Source organism: Nomascus leucogenys, chromosome 4 (assembly GCF_006542625.1).
Source record: "Nomascus leucogenys isolate Asia chromosome 4, Asia_NLE_v1, whole genome shotgun sequence".
Lineage (NCBI taxonomy): Eukaryota > Metazoa > Chordata > Mammalia > Primates > Hylobatidae > Nomascus > Nomascus leucogenys.
This window is the reverse complement of record NC_044384.1, coordinates 45,660,656-45,678,062: the sequence shown is the minus strand read 5'-3', so window position 1 is coordinate 45,678,062 and position 17,407 is coordinate 45,660,656. Positions and strand designations below refer to the sequence as shown.

General features: G+C 34.6%; 1 protein-coding gene across 4 annotated transcripts in view; it reads right to left on the bottom strand.

The window, feature by feature from the left end:
- Positions 1-17,407, bottom strand: part of NOL4 (nucleolar protein 4) — a 381,073-nt gene that overhangs the window by 256,206 nt on the left and 107,460 nt on the right. For all 4 annotated transcript variants that reach the window (XM_030810603.1, XM_030810601.1, XM_004087724.3 and 1 more), the window contains 2 exons: positions 4,235-4,346; positions 3,231-3,343 (listed from right to left, as the gene is read on the bottom strand). In XM_030810603.1, coding sequence (XP_030666463.1) covers positions 3,231-3,343; positions 4,235-4,295 — 174 coding nt within the window. In that variant the 5' untranslated portion in view covers positions 4,296-4,346. The remainder of the gene's footprint in view (positions 1-3,230; positions 3,344-4,234; positions 4,347-17,407) is intronic.

Below are 17,407 nucleotides of genomic sequence, written 5' to 3'. Positions count from 1 at the left end.
ACATGCCAACTGTCTAATTGACAAATCTACTTGAATCTCTAATAAACCTCTTAAATATACTTGAATTTCTAATGAAGAGCTCACAATTGAACTTCTAGTATCATACCTCAAATGTTTTCTACCCACAGTTTTTCTTACACTAGTTAATACCAATTCTACCCTACTTGTTCAGATTAAAATGCTTGGAGACATTACTACCTCTTGACTTTCATGCTTCACATCGAATCTGTCAGCAAAACTTAAAATCTATTCATAATTTCACCTCTTTTCACTACCTAAACCACTGTGTCTTTGATCCAAGCCACTATTTTCTTCTTTCCTGAAACATCCTTCAGAAGCTTTTGTTAAATCCAACTAAAATGTATACTCATAAGACGACCATCGACAACCCTTGGCATCAGCTTCTTCTAGAAACATGTAGCAAAGGAAACTCTTGCCAGCAGGGCAGCATCAGGTGTTTCTCTTTCATGGAAGCCCTTGCAGGGGTCATGTAGCAATTCACATAGTTAATTAGACATATTTTCTTTAGCTCTTCCTGTGATATAGCTCAGGTACAAGAAAACAGTAATCATACTGGTTAGGTTGGAAACTTGCCAGAGAAGCCCCATCCCCCAAAAGAGACAAAATCTTTTATCACACCACAGTTAATAACTTAAGGTCCCCACAAAGGACATGCCAATTACAAAAATCATCCAACTCAAGGAAATCTAAAGATTCTAACCAGATATTTCTAGTCTTCTGATACAGTTTATCAATTGGAATCATTTTTGCGATAGCAACGTTGCCTAGTAACAGAGTTATCATTTCAATGTTAGCAGTTTTGTGGAGAGCAAACTCCAAAAGTTATTCAAAGGCCAATTTCTCATGCAGGAAGGAATACAGCTTTGTTAACTCCTTACCCACATTGATTTCTGTAATAACCTTCTACTGGTGTACCTGCATCCAGTTTTTTTTCCTCTTCAGTCTATCCTCAGCCCCCACGATTATGTTAAAATATAGATCAGATCACATGACTTCTCTGCTCAAAACCTTCTAATGGCTCCCCATATTACTCAGAGTAAAATTTAAAAGTTCTTAAAACGTAAGACTCTATATAACTTGGCTTTCCACTGTCTCCTTAAACTCCTCTCCTATTTTCCTCTTCCTTGAACATTCTGTTCCAACCATGTTGACTGTCTTGCTGTTCCTACAGCTACTAGATATACACCTGCCTCAGGAACTTTTCACTGTATCCCCCTGCTACATGCACACATTTCCTTCACTTCTATTCAAATGATATATTTTAATAAAGCCTTTTAAACTTGTGATTCCCTGGTTCTAAAGGGAGTCCCATGTCTGGCCTTCTTTATTTCTCTTAATAGCATTTAGCATCTTCTTATATACCTATGGCCATTATTTTCTTTATTATCTGTTTACCCCCATAAAAGACAAAGATTTTTCTCAATTTATTCACTGTTCTTCTTCAGGAAGGCCAGATACATAGAAAGTAGTGATTAAATATTGGTTGAACTTATTGGATTAATGCTTATTCAAATTTAAATATAATTTGTTAGACAGGAATATTTCACTTACATTCCACTTTAGTGTGACTTCCTTTACTTAACCTCTTTTTCTTCTTTCAATAAACACAATTTTCTAAAAATTTTGCAAATAATCTAACTAGTCATTTATCTAAATATTTTAAGGAAGCGTGACATCCAATTTAGTATTTTCAAAATGTAAGGATAAGAGTTATTTTTCTAATCTAGTTATAAAATTTAAAGGATCTATTTCTTTTGTGTAAAATACTTATGATTTTTTAGAAGCCAGAAGGGATAAGCATATGTGGGCTCATTGTTGGCACAAAGTGTATCTTCTTACATTTTGGCCTAGAAATAAACATATCAACATCTAAACGAGCTTCCTACAAATAATCTGACAGCTCTAACTAGTTAATGAGATATTTAAAAAATTTTTTCAACTATATAATGAATCGTGAAGATATTTTTTTTAAATCAGTCTCAGGGATGGAAGGACATTAGTATTTTCTTAATTGTCATTGATGTCTTTAACCCAGTGATTTTATTACTATTTATTCAATTATTTATATGTAGCCATATGGCAATATAAAATCCAATATTGCCACTGCACTAATATGAATTTTTGTATGGAGTATACCCTGAATAACGTCTATTGAGATCAAACAATTTTATAAATATAGCTTTGAGGTTAAACCTACTTAAATGCAGAGGAAAACTAAAAACTTGATTTGAGTTTTATGAATAAAGTAAGTTCAACAAAGTAATTTTAAAAGAATACAATATAGCTTAGCAAATAATTCTGTATTTGAAAAACAAACATTTAACCTCATTTCCTGTTTTAGAGAAATTTCAAGGAGATAATTTATTAGCCTGAGGACCTGAACCTGTTCCTAATATAAATAACCCGAATGCATCTATTGAGTATTAACTAGTCAACAAGGATGTACTAAGCACCTATTGTATATCTGCTACTGTTATTTATTTTGGAGAATATAAACCATACATATTTAACTTAGTCATTGCTTTGATATAGCTTCAACCAAAATGGCCAGCTAACTAGAATCCTACAGAGTATTTAAGAAATATGCTTTTAGTGTCTATACATGCAGCATGTTGCTAAATTTTCACTATACAAATTAAATAGGATAACTTAAAACATCAAAACACTTCCAATTAAGAATGACCACAGATTGTCTCTAGGAAATGCACAGAAGTAAATAAATAATATATAGAATAGCAGTTAACTAAAAAATAACTTTAAAATTTACATAAGGTTTGAATGGTGGAGAAATGATAATAGTTGAAATACCCATTAAATCTACTTTTCTGATTGCCATGCAAAATAGCCTTAGTACTTAAATTTCCTTAGAATCTCAATTATTTTGGATACTTTACTATGAACTTACCCGCTCTGAACTTTGTAGCACTTTACCAAGGCCAGCTCAGTGATGGTCTACTAAGGAAAATGTAGCTTTCTTGGGAACAAACAAGTTCCCACATAACACTAAGACAGAGGTGTTAAGACAGGGGCTCTCTATTGTGGAGTAGGAGTTTCTGCTCACTTTCTCCATCTGTGCAACCGTGGTGAGATTCATTCATTAAAAAATAAATTACTGTCTTCAAAATGCCATCATGCTTAATATGATAGTCATGGTTATCAAGCTTCGTTCCAATTTGTAAGTAATACAAATGTAGATGTTTTTATTTTACCTCATCTTGCTGTGAGTTTAGCAGTTGCAGCTTCATGTGCTTCATGTAGGCCATGGTAATTGGCATGTTGTAGTCAATCATGCTGGTCACCAAAGTGGGAGGTTTTCCATTATCTGTAATAAAACATTTTTAATGTGTAATGAAAGTGATACTGCATTCTACCTGTAATTTGAAAATGATCTATTTCTCCAAATTGAAACAGGATTTTAGATATCAAGGGTCTTAAAGCATGGTAGCATTATAGTTCGATGGTAGAAAAAATAACTAGTAAGGTTCTGCAAAGGTGTACTGACACTGTTTAACAGTACTAATAAATTAATTATTTATAAATGCAGGGGAACTTTTAAACATCCTGAGTAACAATAAATAAACCTAATGTGGTGACTAACACAATTATTTGTATTTTTCTTCTTTGCTTTACTTTCTATATATACTTTTTGAATGCTGAAGGAAATTTGCTCAATTTTTTGCTTTTGGCCATTCTATTTAACCTTCAAGACAGGAATGAGCCAGCAAAAAATGTATCTCTGAGACTGATATAATCTCTGAGAGAAAGTCATATTTAGCTAAATAGTTTTCAATAATTTTAATGAGAGCTAAAGCCAAATCATAATTTTTATGTAAAACTTTTTAGTAAAGAAACTCCACATTATTCATAATTTTTAGAAATAAGGAATCAGTAGATTTAAAAAGACATTGATAGAAACCAATTTCCTTGCTGAATATATCTAAAATACCATGAAATACATATAATAAATGAAAATTAAAACATTATTACAGGGAAAAGTGTTATTTGCCACAGCTGAAACTGTCTTTCTTCTAAGAATGAGCACTGAATTACTTTGTAAGTGGATATTCAAAATTCACTGCCTCCTACTTGAATAAATGAGATGATCTGACTTGTTGAACTGTTTCAGTCTACCACATTTTTATAAAAATGTGAGATATAAATGGCCATTATGAATAAAATTACTTTAAATCTCACTATTTGACACTGAAGCTACCTTTATGATCTGTTCCATCTGGGTTTAAATGCATTCTTTTCTGGCACTCTGAGCAGCTCATTAGAAATCGTGTCACCGCTTCTCTTGGTAGGAAGGCATAGCTCTCTGAAATCTGAAATGATTCACAAAATATAGGTGTTATTATAAAAGCTGACTGAGCATGATTTAACAGAAATGATCATTGTATTTCCAAATAAGACACGTTATTCCATAATGGCAGGAAGCACAATGAAAGCATGCATTGCATACCATGCATCATTTCAAGAAATATCTATCAAACTTGATTAGATGTCTTTTAATAAAAGCCAATAATGCCATGTGGAGACAAAAATCAACCACATCTCGATGGGCATCTGTTTATATTTTTGCATTTCTTTTAGGTAAAATAATCACAGTGTACAGATGTCCTAGTGAATTTTCCTTATTATTAAACATTGCCAACATTGTTTTTAAACTTACTGCTAGCACAATCAAATTTATATCCAATTTTAAATACTTCTTTTTGTAATTTAGCCCCAAGTAGGAGCAATAAACTTTGGATTTTGCACAATGAACATTTCTTCATTGTTGCTTTTCAAAGTATTTTAAGTGAGAATAAAAAATAAATTCAAACAGAACTTATGTATGTATTTACTGCAGTGAATCATCCCTTCCACAGAAAATGACACACCTGGAAATGCATTTAGGCTACCTATTTCATTCATTTTATGTCAATTTTTTATAATGTATGTCCATAATAGCTCACACTGACTGTTAGAGCAAGCATTTTCTGTGGCCTATATAGAGCTTTGTTTTCAGAACCATGATCTACAATCAAGTTAGAAATCTATACTACCATTACAGTAATTTTATAAATACTAATTTTCAAAAACCAAGTTCTCTCATCAAAGCAAATAATTCCTTAAGTGAAACCGATAGATAGTTGAATATCTTTAAATAAAAGCTGACAGTGACTCAGTGCTGCTAAGAAGTCTGATGCAGGGCTTCAGTTTTCCACCATAGCACTAACATTTTACATGAAATATAAGACAAGCAATAGGAGTAAATGAGTTGCAAATAAGACATAAATGCCACAGATGATTTCTTAAGTGCATCTATAGAAACACTGATCTATAGAAACCTTACAAACACTGATGTATTTTAAATTAGTAAAAATGAAGGAAAATGTGCAACAAATGTATAATTGAGTGTAAACGGGTGCTAGTTCTCTTAGTGGTGATGGAGTCAACTTTTGCTTAGCCATGCTATAGGAGCATAGCCTTGAGGAAACCCCATATACCAAGATCCAAAATTGTAAAGCTCATTTTTCTCTTAATTTAATATAAAATCACTTTGTACCACATAGCCTATCCTATTGACTTTAAGGGAAAAGAAGCCATAAGAATACTGAAGAGGAGAAAAAGGCTTACAATTAAAATCTGCCACTGATAATCCATATTCAGGTCATTAAAATTCGACACTCCTAGGGGTTGAGATATAGAACTCTTATTTTTAAATATAATATTGACAGAGTAAGATGTCCAGATTTCAAAAAATACTGCTTCAGACTATGCAGTTATTGTGTGAGGAAAATGATCAGAACAATTCTAAACTATTTTGTGAAAAATTTTATATTATTTAATAAGAAAATATATACATAATTTACATTCTCATTCATTTTCTCTCTCTCTATAAACACATGCAGCATATATGAATTTGAATCCTATTTTTCTATTTTTACAGAGGGAATAAACAATTTTACCTGATCTATTTCATTAGAGATCATTATTTTCTTACTCTCTGAAGACATATTTTATACTAATTCAGAAGAAAAAAAAGTCTATAATGCATGCTCCATCCCTATATTTTATATTTCAAATTATATCAAGTTATAGTCCATTAGAACTAATGCGTCTGACCAGTAAATTTATTATCGAGTAGGATTTTAGGTAAAGGCTCCATTGGTTTTTCTAGATTTCTATTAAATCTTTTGTCTACTTTATAAAAGAGAAACATTTCACTGAAAGATAGATAGGTAAGTGCTGGAGTTGGAGAGACACTCCATCGGCTTCCACGGCCCTGATACTTTCTGAAATCTTCTCTTTTCCCCATGCTAATGAAGCATTTGTGTAGAAGTCCCTTCTGGATAGATTTATCATTGACCTGAATCAATCCTATGACTTGTCTAGCAACATTTAGCCCCAAATCAATTTTTCTTGAAATTGTTAATAATCATATCACATTAGTTTTATAGCTTTACTCTGAAAAATACTACATGTAATGGTCAAAAATATGTTTGTGTTCATGTATACATGTGTGCATGAAATAATACAGAGCCCACTTCGTATCTTAGAAAATATTTTTAAGCAAATATTTTATCATATTATTCTTTCTGGTATGGCTCTAACATAGTACTTGCCATGTCACTATATATTACATATGATAAAAGTGCTTATTTAGGAATAGTTTTCTTGGTGTTTAGAATTCATGTTATAGGGACACCTGCCATGGCATTCCACTCCCCTTGAATCTTTTCTTCCCCACCTAATATTCACTGGGGCCCACAGACCACAGAGTCCTCCTATGCACAGGGAAGAAAGATCCTCCAAGCAGGCTTTTCACGTCTCATACTCATTTCTGAAAAAAAGTATTTCTCCTGTAATGCAGGTAAAGAGAAAAAAAAAAAACAAAACTTTTTTTCCCTATTCAGAATCTTTTCTCCCAGGCCTATTTGAAATTAAGAGTCCTGGAATTTTCAGGAGTCACCAAGATGGTGAAATAGGAGTTCCTGGCATTTGTCCCCTCACAGAAACATGAACCACCCATGCACAAAAATACCTTCACGACAACTAAGGAATCCAACTAAGTGATTACAGCACCTGAGTAGAGCATAGAAATAAGAAAAGACTCAACGAATGAGGTGGAAAAGACGGTTTCACATTATACACATCAACTCTCCCTCAAACCCATGCAGCACAACTTGGAGAAAGAAGTTCTCCACATGCTTGAAGGAGAGTGAAGTGAGCATTCAACTTCAGCTTCACTTTGGACCCTAGCAACAGGCCCTCCATTACACTACAGGCACCAAGTATTGAAGCCGTTGAAGTTAAGTTGTTATCAACTTAAAATAGTTTGTTATGGCTGGGTGCGGTGGCTCACGCTTGTAATCCCAGCACTTTGGGAGGCCGAGGCGGGCAGATCACAAGGTCAGGAGATCGAGACCACGGTGAAACCCCGTCTGTACTAAAAATACAAAAAATTAGCTGGGCGTGGTGGCGGGCGCCTGTAGTCCCAGCTACTCGGAGAGGCTGAGGCAGAAGAATGGCGTGAACCCGGGAGGCGGAGCTTGCAGTGAGCCAAGATTGCGCCACTGCACTCCAGACTGGGCGACAGAGCGAGATTCCGTCTCAAAAAAAAAAAAAAAAGTTTGTTATAAGTTATTTTATGTAAGCCCTATGGTAACCACAAAGAAAAAAATCTGTAAGTAGATATGCAAAAGATGAATAAAAAGTAATCAAAACATACAACTACACAAACATCATCAAATCACAAAGGAAGAGACCAAGAAAGGAAGAAAAGAAAAATAGTCATAAAACAATTAGTAAAATGGCAAGAGTAAGTCCTTATCTATCAATAATTACTTTAAATACAAATGAATCAAATTCTCCAATCAAAAGTCAGAGTGGCTGAATGAATTAAAAAAAAAACAAGAACTAACTATATGCTGTCTACAAAAGTATCACATTAGCTATAAGTGGACACATAGGCTGAAAGTGAAAGGATAGAAAAATATATTCCATGCAAATGGTAACCAAAAGGGATCAGGGCTGCCTATATTTACATCAAACATAATAGGGTGATTGTTAAAAATTGTCACAAGAGGCAATGAAGGTCATTATATAATGATAAAGAAGTCAATTCATCAAGAAGATTTACCAATGGTAAGTATACATGCACCTCAAATCAGAGCACCTAAATATATAAAGCCAATGTTAATAGAAGTGAAGGGATAAACAAACAGCAACACATTAACAGCAGAGAACTTCAGTATATCCCTTTCAATAGTAAATAGATAGTTCAGACAGAAAATGAATAAGGAAACAGCAGACTTGAACAACACTAGAAACTGAATGAACCTAATGGACATATACAAAACTTATCACCCAACAGCAGCAGAATACACAAACTACTCACGTGAACAGGGAATAATCTTCAGGATAGATCATATGTTAGGCCACAAAACAAGTCCTAACAAATTTTAAAAAACTGAAAACATATGAAATACCTTTACAGAGCACACTGGTGTGAAACTAGGAATCAATAATAGAAGAAAAATTGAAAAATTCACAAATATGTAAAAATAAAAAACACACTCCTGAGCAAAGAAGAAATCAAACAGGAAATCCAGAAATATCTTGAGTGCAACAAACTGGGAACACAACATATCAAAACTTATGAAATACAGCAAAAGCAGTTCAAACAGGGAAATGTATAGCAATAAATGCCACATTAAGAAAAAAGAGCCAGGGGTGGTGGCTCATGCCCGTAATCCCAGCTACTTGGGTAGCTGAAAAGGAAGGATCATTTGAGGCTAGGAGTTTGAAACAAGCCTGGGTAACATAGTGAGATTCTGTCTCTAAAAAAGATTATAAAAAGTAAAAATTCGTTGGGCACAGTGGCATGCACCTGTAGTCCCAGCTACTCAGGAGGCTGAGGTAGGAGGATAGCTGGAATCCAGGAGTTCAAGACTCTGGTGAGCTATGATCATGCCGCTGCATTCCAGCATGAGTGACAGAGGGAGAGCCTGTTTCCTGTTTCTAAAAACAATAATAATATTAATTAGTTTTTAAAAGAAGAAAAAGGATCTCAAATAACCTAGCTTTATACCTCAAAGAACTAGAAAAAGAAGAACAAATTATGGCCAAAGTTAACAGAAGGAAATAATAAGGATCAGAATAGAAATAAATAAGGTAGAGACTAGAAAAACAATAAAAAAGATCAGTGAAACTGAGTTATTTATTTTTTGAAGATATACAAAATTGACAAAACTTTACCTAGACCAAGAAATAGAGAAGAATCAAATAAATATAAGTAAATGAAGAGATATTATAAATATCAGAGAAATACAAAGAATCATAAGAATCATGAACAATTATATATGCCAACAAATCGGATAACACAAAAGAAATGTATAAATTCCTAGAAATGTGCAGCATACCAAGACTGAATCATAAAAAGCAGGACATATGAACAGATCAATAGTGAGTAGGGGATCAAATCAGTAATCAAAAACTTCCCAATAAAGAAAGTCCCAGGACCTGACCGCTTCACTGGTAAATTCTACCAAACATTCCAAGAAGAATTAACAATAATCCTCCTCAAACTCCTTCCATCCCCGCCCTCCCACACACACACAAAAAATACTGGGTAGGAGGGAACACTTCCAAGTCCGTGCCAGCATTACCTTGATACCAAAGCCAGACAAGGACACTACAAAAAAAGTTTACAGCCAATTTCTCTGATGAACATAGATGAAAAACTCAACAAAAACTAGCAAACAAAATTTAAAAGCACATTAAAACAATTATACCCTATAGTCAAGTGGGTTTTATCACTAGGATGCAAGGATGTTTCAACATACACAAATCAATAAATGAGATTCACCACATTAGCAGAATGAAGGATAAAAATGATATAAGCATCTCAATAGATTCAGAAAAAGCATTTGACAAAATTCAACATCTATTCATGATTAAAACTCTTAACAAATATGTATAGAAGAAATGTACCTCAATATAATAAAAGCCATATGTAACAAGCCCACAGCTAATATCATACTCAGTGGTGAGAAAATGAAAACTTTTCCTCTAAAATCAAGAATAAGACAAGGATGCCCACTCTTGTCACTTGTATTCAATATGGTACTAGAAGTCCTAGTCAGAGTAATAAAAGGTTAGAAAAAGATAAGCCACCTAAACTTGAAAGAAAGAAATAAAATGTTCTTTGCTTACAAGTGAAATTATCTTATAGAGAGAAAATCCTGAAGACCCCACCAAAACAATGTTAGAACTAATAAACAAATCCAGTAAAGTTGCAGGATGAAAAAATCAAGATATAAAATCAGCTGAATGTTTATACATAACAATGAACTATACAAAAAAAATAAGAAGAGCATATCATTTAAAATAGCATCAAAAATAAACTACAAAAACAATTCAACCAAGACGATAAAAGATCTATACAATGAAAACTATTAAAAAGAAAGAATAATCTCTGACAAATATACCAAGAACACACAAAAAGAAGGGATAATCTCTTTAATAAATGGTATTTGGAAACTGGATATCCAAATGTGGAAGAAATAAATTGGCCCTTGTATCATACCTTATACAAAAATAAACTCAAAATGGATTAAAGACTTAAGTGTGTGTGTATGCGTGTGTGCACACATAGAATGTGACAACCCATAGAATGGAGAGAGTTATTTGCAAACCATACATAATAAAGGGTTAATTTCCAAATTATATAAAGAACTCAAAAAATTTCACAGCAATAAAACAAATAACCTGATTTAAAAATAGGCTGCTATGTTTTGAATGTCTGTGTCTTCTTAAACTTTTTCTTTGAAACTTAATCCCCAGTCGAGTAGTGTTGTGATGTGAGGCCTTTTGGAGGCTCTACTCTCATAAATGGGATTAGTGCCCTTATAGAAGAGGTATAAGGGGGCTTGCTTGGCTCTTTTGCCCTTCCACCAAGAAAGAAGGCACCATCTACATGGAATGATTCCTTATCAGACACTAAATATGCTGGTAGCTTGCTCTTGGGCTTCCTAGGTTCCATAACTATGGGTAATAAATTTACATTACTTTTAAATTATCCAGTCTAGATTATTTCATTACAGCAGCCTAAACAGACTAAGACATAGGCAAGAGACATGAATGGGCATTTCCCAAAAGAAGACATACAAATGGCTAACAGGTACATGAAAAAATGTGGAACATCACTAATCATCAAAGAAATAAAAATCAAAACCACAATGAGATATCACCTCACACCTGTTAGGATCGCTATTATAAAAAAGTCAAAGATAAAAAGTATTGGCAAGGATGTAAAGAAAAGGGAACCCTTGTACACTACTGGTGAAAATGTAAATCAACCCAGCCATTATAGAAAACAATATGGTGGTTCCCCTAGAAATTGAAAATAGAACTGCCGAGTGATCCGGCAATTCCATTTCTGGGAATATATCCAAAGGAAATGAAATCATTATCTCAAAGAGATATCTGTACTCCTATGTTCATTGCAGCCTTATTCACAATAGCCAGGATATGGGGACAACTAGGCCAGGTACGGTGGCTCACACCTGTAATCCCAGCACTTTGGGAGGCTGAGGCAGGTGAATCACCAGAGGTCAGGAGTTCAAGACCAGCCTGGCCAACATGGTGAAACATTATCTCTACTAAAATTATGCAAATTGGCCAGGTGTGGTGGCAGGTACCTGTAATCCCTGCTACTTGGGAGGATGAGACAGGAGAATCACTTGAACCCGGGAGGTAGAGTTTGAAGTGAGCCGAGATTGTGCCACTGCACTCTAGCCTGGGTGACAGAGTGAGACTGTCTCAAAAAAAAAAAGAAAAGATATGGGGACCATATAAGTGTCCACTGATGAATGGATAAAGAAAACATGATATAAAATATATATCAATATTTATTTAATTTTATATGTGTATATATACATATATATTTCATGTCATTACACATATATAATGAAATATTATTCAGCCCTAAAAAAGAAGGAAATCCTGTCATTTGCAACAACATGTATGAACCTGGAGATTATTATGGTAAGTGAAATAAGCCTGACACAGAAAGACAGGCATAATCTCACCTGTATGTGGAAATTGAAAAAGTCAAACTCATAGAAGCTGAGAGTAGAATACAATGGTGGCTCCAGTGGCTGGAGGGTGAGGAAAATGAGGAGATATTGGTCAAAGGGTACAAAGTTTCATTATGTAGTATGAGTAAGTTCTAGAGATCAAATATATAGCATAGTAACTGTAGATAATTCTGTAACGTATGCTTAAAATTCATTAATAGAGTAAATCTCAAGTGTTACCATATGTACCCACAAATGGTTACTATATGAGGTGATGGACATGCTAATTAGCTTGATTGCAGTAATAATTTCACAATGTATATGTGTATGAAAACACGTTGTACACCTAACATATATAAAATCTGTTTCTCAAGACAGGGTCACAGGGTCTCTTTCTATTGCCCAGGCTGGATTGCAGTGCTACAATCACAGCTCACTGTAGCCTCAAAGTCCTGGGCTCAAGTGATCGATCCTCCTGCCTCAGCCTCCCAATTAGCTAGGACTACAGGTGTGGACCACTAAACCCAGCTTTTTTTTTTTTTTTTTTTTTTTTTTTTGGTGAAGACGGGGGTCTCATCATGTTGCCCAGTCTGGTCTTGAACTCCTGGCCTCCAGCAATCCTCCCACCTTGGTGTCTCAGAGCTCTGGGATTACAGGCATGAGCAACTGCACCTGGCTACAATTTTCATTTACCAAGTATGCCTCAATAAAGCCAGCAAAAAAGGAAAATATCCTAGACAAGCTTCATTACTGAAGTTCTCAGCATGGTGGCTCACACCTGTAATCCCAACAATTTGACAGGCTGAGGCTAGAGGATCACTTGAGACTAGGATTTTGTGACAACCCAGCCAACATAGATCCTATCTCTATATAAAATTTTAAAAATTAGTTGTGCATGGTGTGTGTGCCTGTAGTCTCAGCTAGTCAAGGAGGCTGAAGCAGGAGGCTCACTTGAGCCCATGACTTTGATGTTGCAGGGAGCTATTATTATGGCTACTGTACCCCAGCCTGGGTGGCAGGGTGAGACAATGCCTCTTAAAAAAAAAAAATTAAAAGAGTGTCCTGTCCTTGGAAAATTCTTAAATTATGGTATATTTGAATAATTACATTTCATAATTAAACTTTTATGATGAAATACTGTCATTTGATTCTGTGGGCATCCTTATTTAACCTAATTCAGAGATAGCATTGAAAGCTTATGTGCCAGTCCTCTTCTAACTTGAGGCCTATGCTAAGTACCTCTATGACCCTTACCCTAATGAAAGGCCTGTTCTCATTTGCTGGGAATTAATGTTTGAAATGTTAAATCAACTTTAAATAGATGTTCATAAATGGTGATAAAACTCAGGGACATGTCCCTCAAGGTAGCCCATTTATCAAAGTCCTAACATCTTTCTTGTAATATGTAATAGCAGCTGCAAATAAAACCTAGAAGGAACAGAAATTTAAAAATATTTTGATTCAGATACTAAAAATACTATTCTACTAATATTGCAATTAACTATGTAAAATACTATAATCATTCATAAATGTCATAAATGTCTTGGACCCAGTTTTCCAATGTGAATATTCTGCTTCTAGATGGAAATTGGATTTTGAATATACAGTACAGAACATTTTCTAGAATATTGGTGAGAACAATATTTCACTTGAAAATGTATTCTTAAAAATATTTTTATATTTCAGAAAGATAAAGAGTATTTCCTTAGAATTTGTTTATGAACACAGAAACACTGTCCCTTGATAGTGATAAGATACAAAATATAAAGAATGGATGTTAGTCTTGATCCCTCTTAACTAAGCACTAAAAAAAATCACAACTTCCATGTGACAAACCACATATTAAATATATTGCTCACAATAGAAACAAACATGTTAAGGATGAACTAGAACACAGCCACATTGAACCTTAAAACTAATGACCTAACATTATTTATCAAGTAAATAATTATGGGGAATTTATTTCTTACAAATGTTGTTTTCTATGAATCTAGATTTGTTTTCTTATGTTTATATAATGTTATACTTTTCACTGTGGTTTTACTACCATTATTTTAGCAAATGGTTAAAACAGATTTTCCAGTAACTTTTTGATAAATTGGTTGACTGCTGTAAAGAGATGAAATGCAGAGGGCAAAGTAAAATGCTGGAAGTCAAACATGGATTTCCCAAATACTGGTCTATTTCTGTAAATTTAATGGAACATGGGTGGCTTATCCAACAGACAAGACAAATGCCAAGGGCCCAGGGAAAGCAGACAAAAAAAAAAATTTCAAGAAACCCAAAGTATCAAAATGTCATCACAGAAAAATTCAGTGTTTGTTAAACTATCTTCAACTTGAGTCACGGGAAAGATTTGTTATTGTTATTATTTTTTAACCTTGAATTGAGAGAGAAGGAAGGAAGAAACTAGCTAGGCAAATAGGGCAAAGAGTCATTGGCAGAATTTCTGCTCTAACAAAGAGCAGCCTGGAAGATCAGGCTGCAGACATAGATAAGGAAGCAAGTTCCAGCACAAAGATGGAGCCTCCTGTGTAATTAGCAAGTTTCACATGCATACAGTGGGTCCCAGTAAGCACTGTGGGCCCTAGTGAGCACATTCCTTTCCTTTTTTGGACATACTCCAATAAGGAAGCTGGAAGCTTGCATGAAGGTGGTGCGTGCAGCTGCACCAATAGAAAGAACTACCTTGGGCCAGTCACATCCACCATGGCCAGGCACATCACCCAAGCTGGAGTGGAGTAGCATAATAATGGCTCCCTGCAACCTCAAAGTCATGGACTCAAGCAAGCCTCCTGCCTCAGCCTCCTTGACTAGCTGGACTACAGACACAATCTACCATGCACAACTAATTTTAAAAATTTTGCCCACCCCCCTCCCCCTTAGCACATGCACAGTGGGGAAAAGATAAGCAACATGGAGTAACTTAGGCTAAAGACCTGCCTGGGCAATAAAAGGTTGGGGTGGGGACTGCCAGAGTGTCACACCCTATGCAAATGACACATCTAGTCCTAATAGGTTTTTTACGCCCTATGTAGATGAAATACTCCCTCCCCAGTAAGTTGCTTATAAAAACCCTTGCATTTCCCTGAAGAATGACAACCCTTTTTTGGGACTTCTCTCTGCAGCAGAGAGCTGTTCTCTTTCTTTTGCCTATTAAATTTCTGCTCTAATCTCACCCTTGGTGTGTCCACATTCTTGATTTCCTCAGCAGTGAGACAAAGAATGTCAGTGTCACTCCAGACAATGAGGCCATTTCAGAATTATCTATGGTTGTGGAGTGGGGGAATTTGGCACAAGGTACATTTTTCATAACTTACCACTTGTAAAGGCCTTAATTCATTTGAGTATTGGGAAACACTGATAGTGTTTTCAGTGTAAATATTACAGCCTAAGTCCTTTAGGCATGGAATTCATCAGTAAAACAGAAAATAACAGATTAAATTATTTCCATAAATTAGAAGTAGAAATGACCTCTACCATCCAAAAAGTATAGTGATACTTCCATATAAAAGTAATTTAACCACAGCCTCTTTTGATGGACTGAACAATAAAATCAGCCTCTGGAGCAATAACAGCACATTAGTGATCCAGTGACAAACTTATCCACCTGCAGAAAGCTCAATGATCAAGTTCTATAAAGGGCATGGTTTCCTATCTTCCATCTGTGGGTTATAAAAAAAAACAACAAGCAAACTCTTGGGAATACCTTACTGAAAATCCCACAGACAAATATACTTGTCTACTTGCCAATGTTCTGCCTTTCAGAAGAAAAAAAATGGTACTTTAAGAAGCCCTACAACTATAAAGCCAAATACTGGCCATTCCTGAGTATTACTAGCCTTCACCTTAAAACAATGCAGTTAAGGTAAACATATAAGTTATCCAAAAATCTGAAATTTTAAAAGCAACCACAAGCAATCTAATTTGCAAAACTCATCTTGTAAATTCAATAATATATAATACTAAAGTTTTTTCACATTTTCTTTTTTAGTATCAGAGTCTTCAGAAATAAATTACCTTTCCAACTTGGATCTGAAGTAACATAAAGTTAGAAAAATTAAAGAAGTTAATTAATCAAAAAAATTTAATAACAAATTGTTGTTTTGCTCTATTTTTTCAGACGATGTATCATAAGTATGTAATGTAAATTTATCTCCTTAACTCAAGCCATAAAATAGTGCAAATTAAGAGAAAAAAACAACAGAAAATAATTTTAAAACATGGGGAATTTGACCATGTCTTCTTTTCTCAGTCCCAAGTATCCTTCCTCTCTAATTGCAACAATGTTTCATTTCTAAGTTATTCAATAAAAAGGGTTTCTAACTATTCAGTTTGTATTATATATACACCTGCAAACCTCTGGTTCCTGAAACGGTAGAGAATTTGCAATCCTCAAAATTAAGATTCTCCTTAATTACATGACAATTATTTGTTTTGGCTGCATTACACGGAAGAAAATGTCACCAAGCAATCTATGTCTGATTGTTTTCCATTAATTGAGTACTTAGTAAATGGATTATGCTGAATCAGAACTTTACATGAGTTTCATCATTTAATCGTCACAACAATCCCATGAATAGATTACCATGATCACTATCATGATCCCTGTGTAACAGATGAGGGAGCTAAGCTTCAGAGAGGTTGTGTATTTTGCCAATTATGTACAAGAGACAGGACTCACCGGATATTGTGGTTTCAAAGCCTATCACTTTAACCACTGTTTTATAGCCACTCCTAGTTATCAGTATTGAAAAAAGATAGAGACTGTTTCATCCATAAAGAGCTGGGATATTAACCTCACAGCATAGGTTAATTATTCTAAAATGTTTATAATGTTCCCTGGTGTGAAGTTCTTTATAAGTGTAAAATGCTCTAACTAGTTTGCGGTGACCTTTCTGAATACAAGGGTCAGTCAAGCACTCTGTACCTTGTCTCAAGTTACAAAGTTCCACAAGAACAAGTCAGACTATGGAGTAACAACACAGAGCTCCGCCTGGAAAAAATTAACAGGCCATCTGTTCCATTCCAGCAAAACTGAGGACTAAAATGATGGCTTTGTGACAATGCTGTAATATTTTAGCAGCCAGTCAGTATATGCGTTGGACTTCCACTTTTAATGGAATTTAGGAGAGGAATGCAAATAACTGCCTCTTCCTAAAGGAACAAAACATCTAATTGTAAGAAGAAATTCACCAGCAGAGAAGCCATTCTTGGTCTAAGATTTGAAGCTAATGTGTGAGCTGAAATAAAGCCATCACATAACACTGGCAAATCATGAGTAGTAACAATCACTTTAAAAAGCAAACAAACAAAAA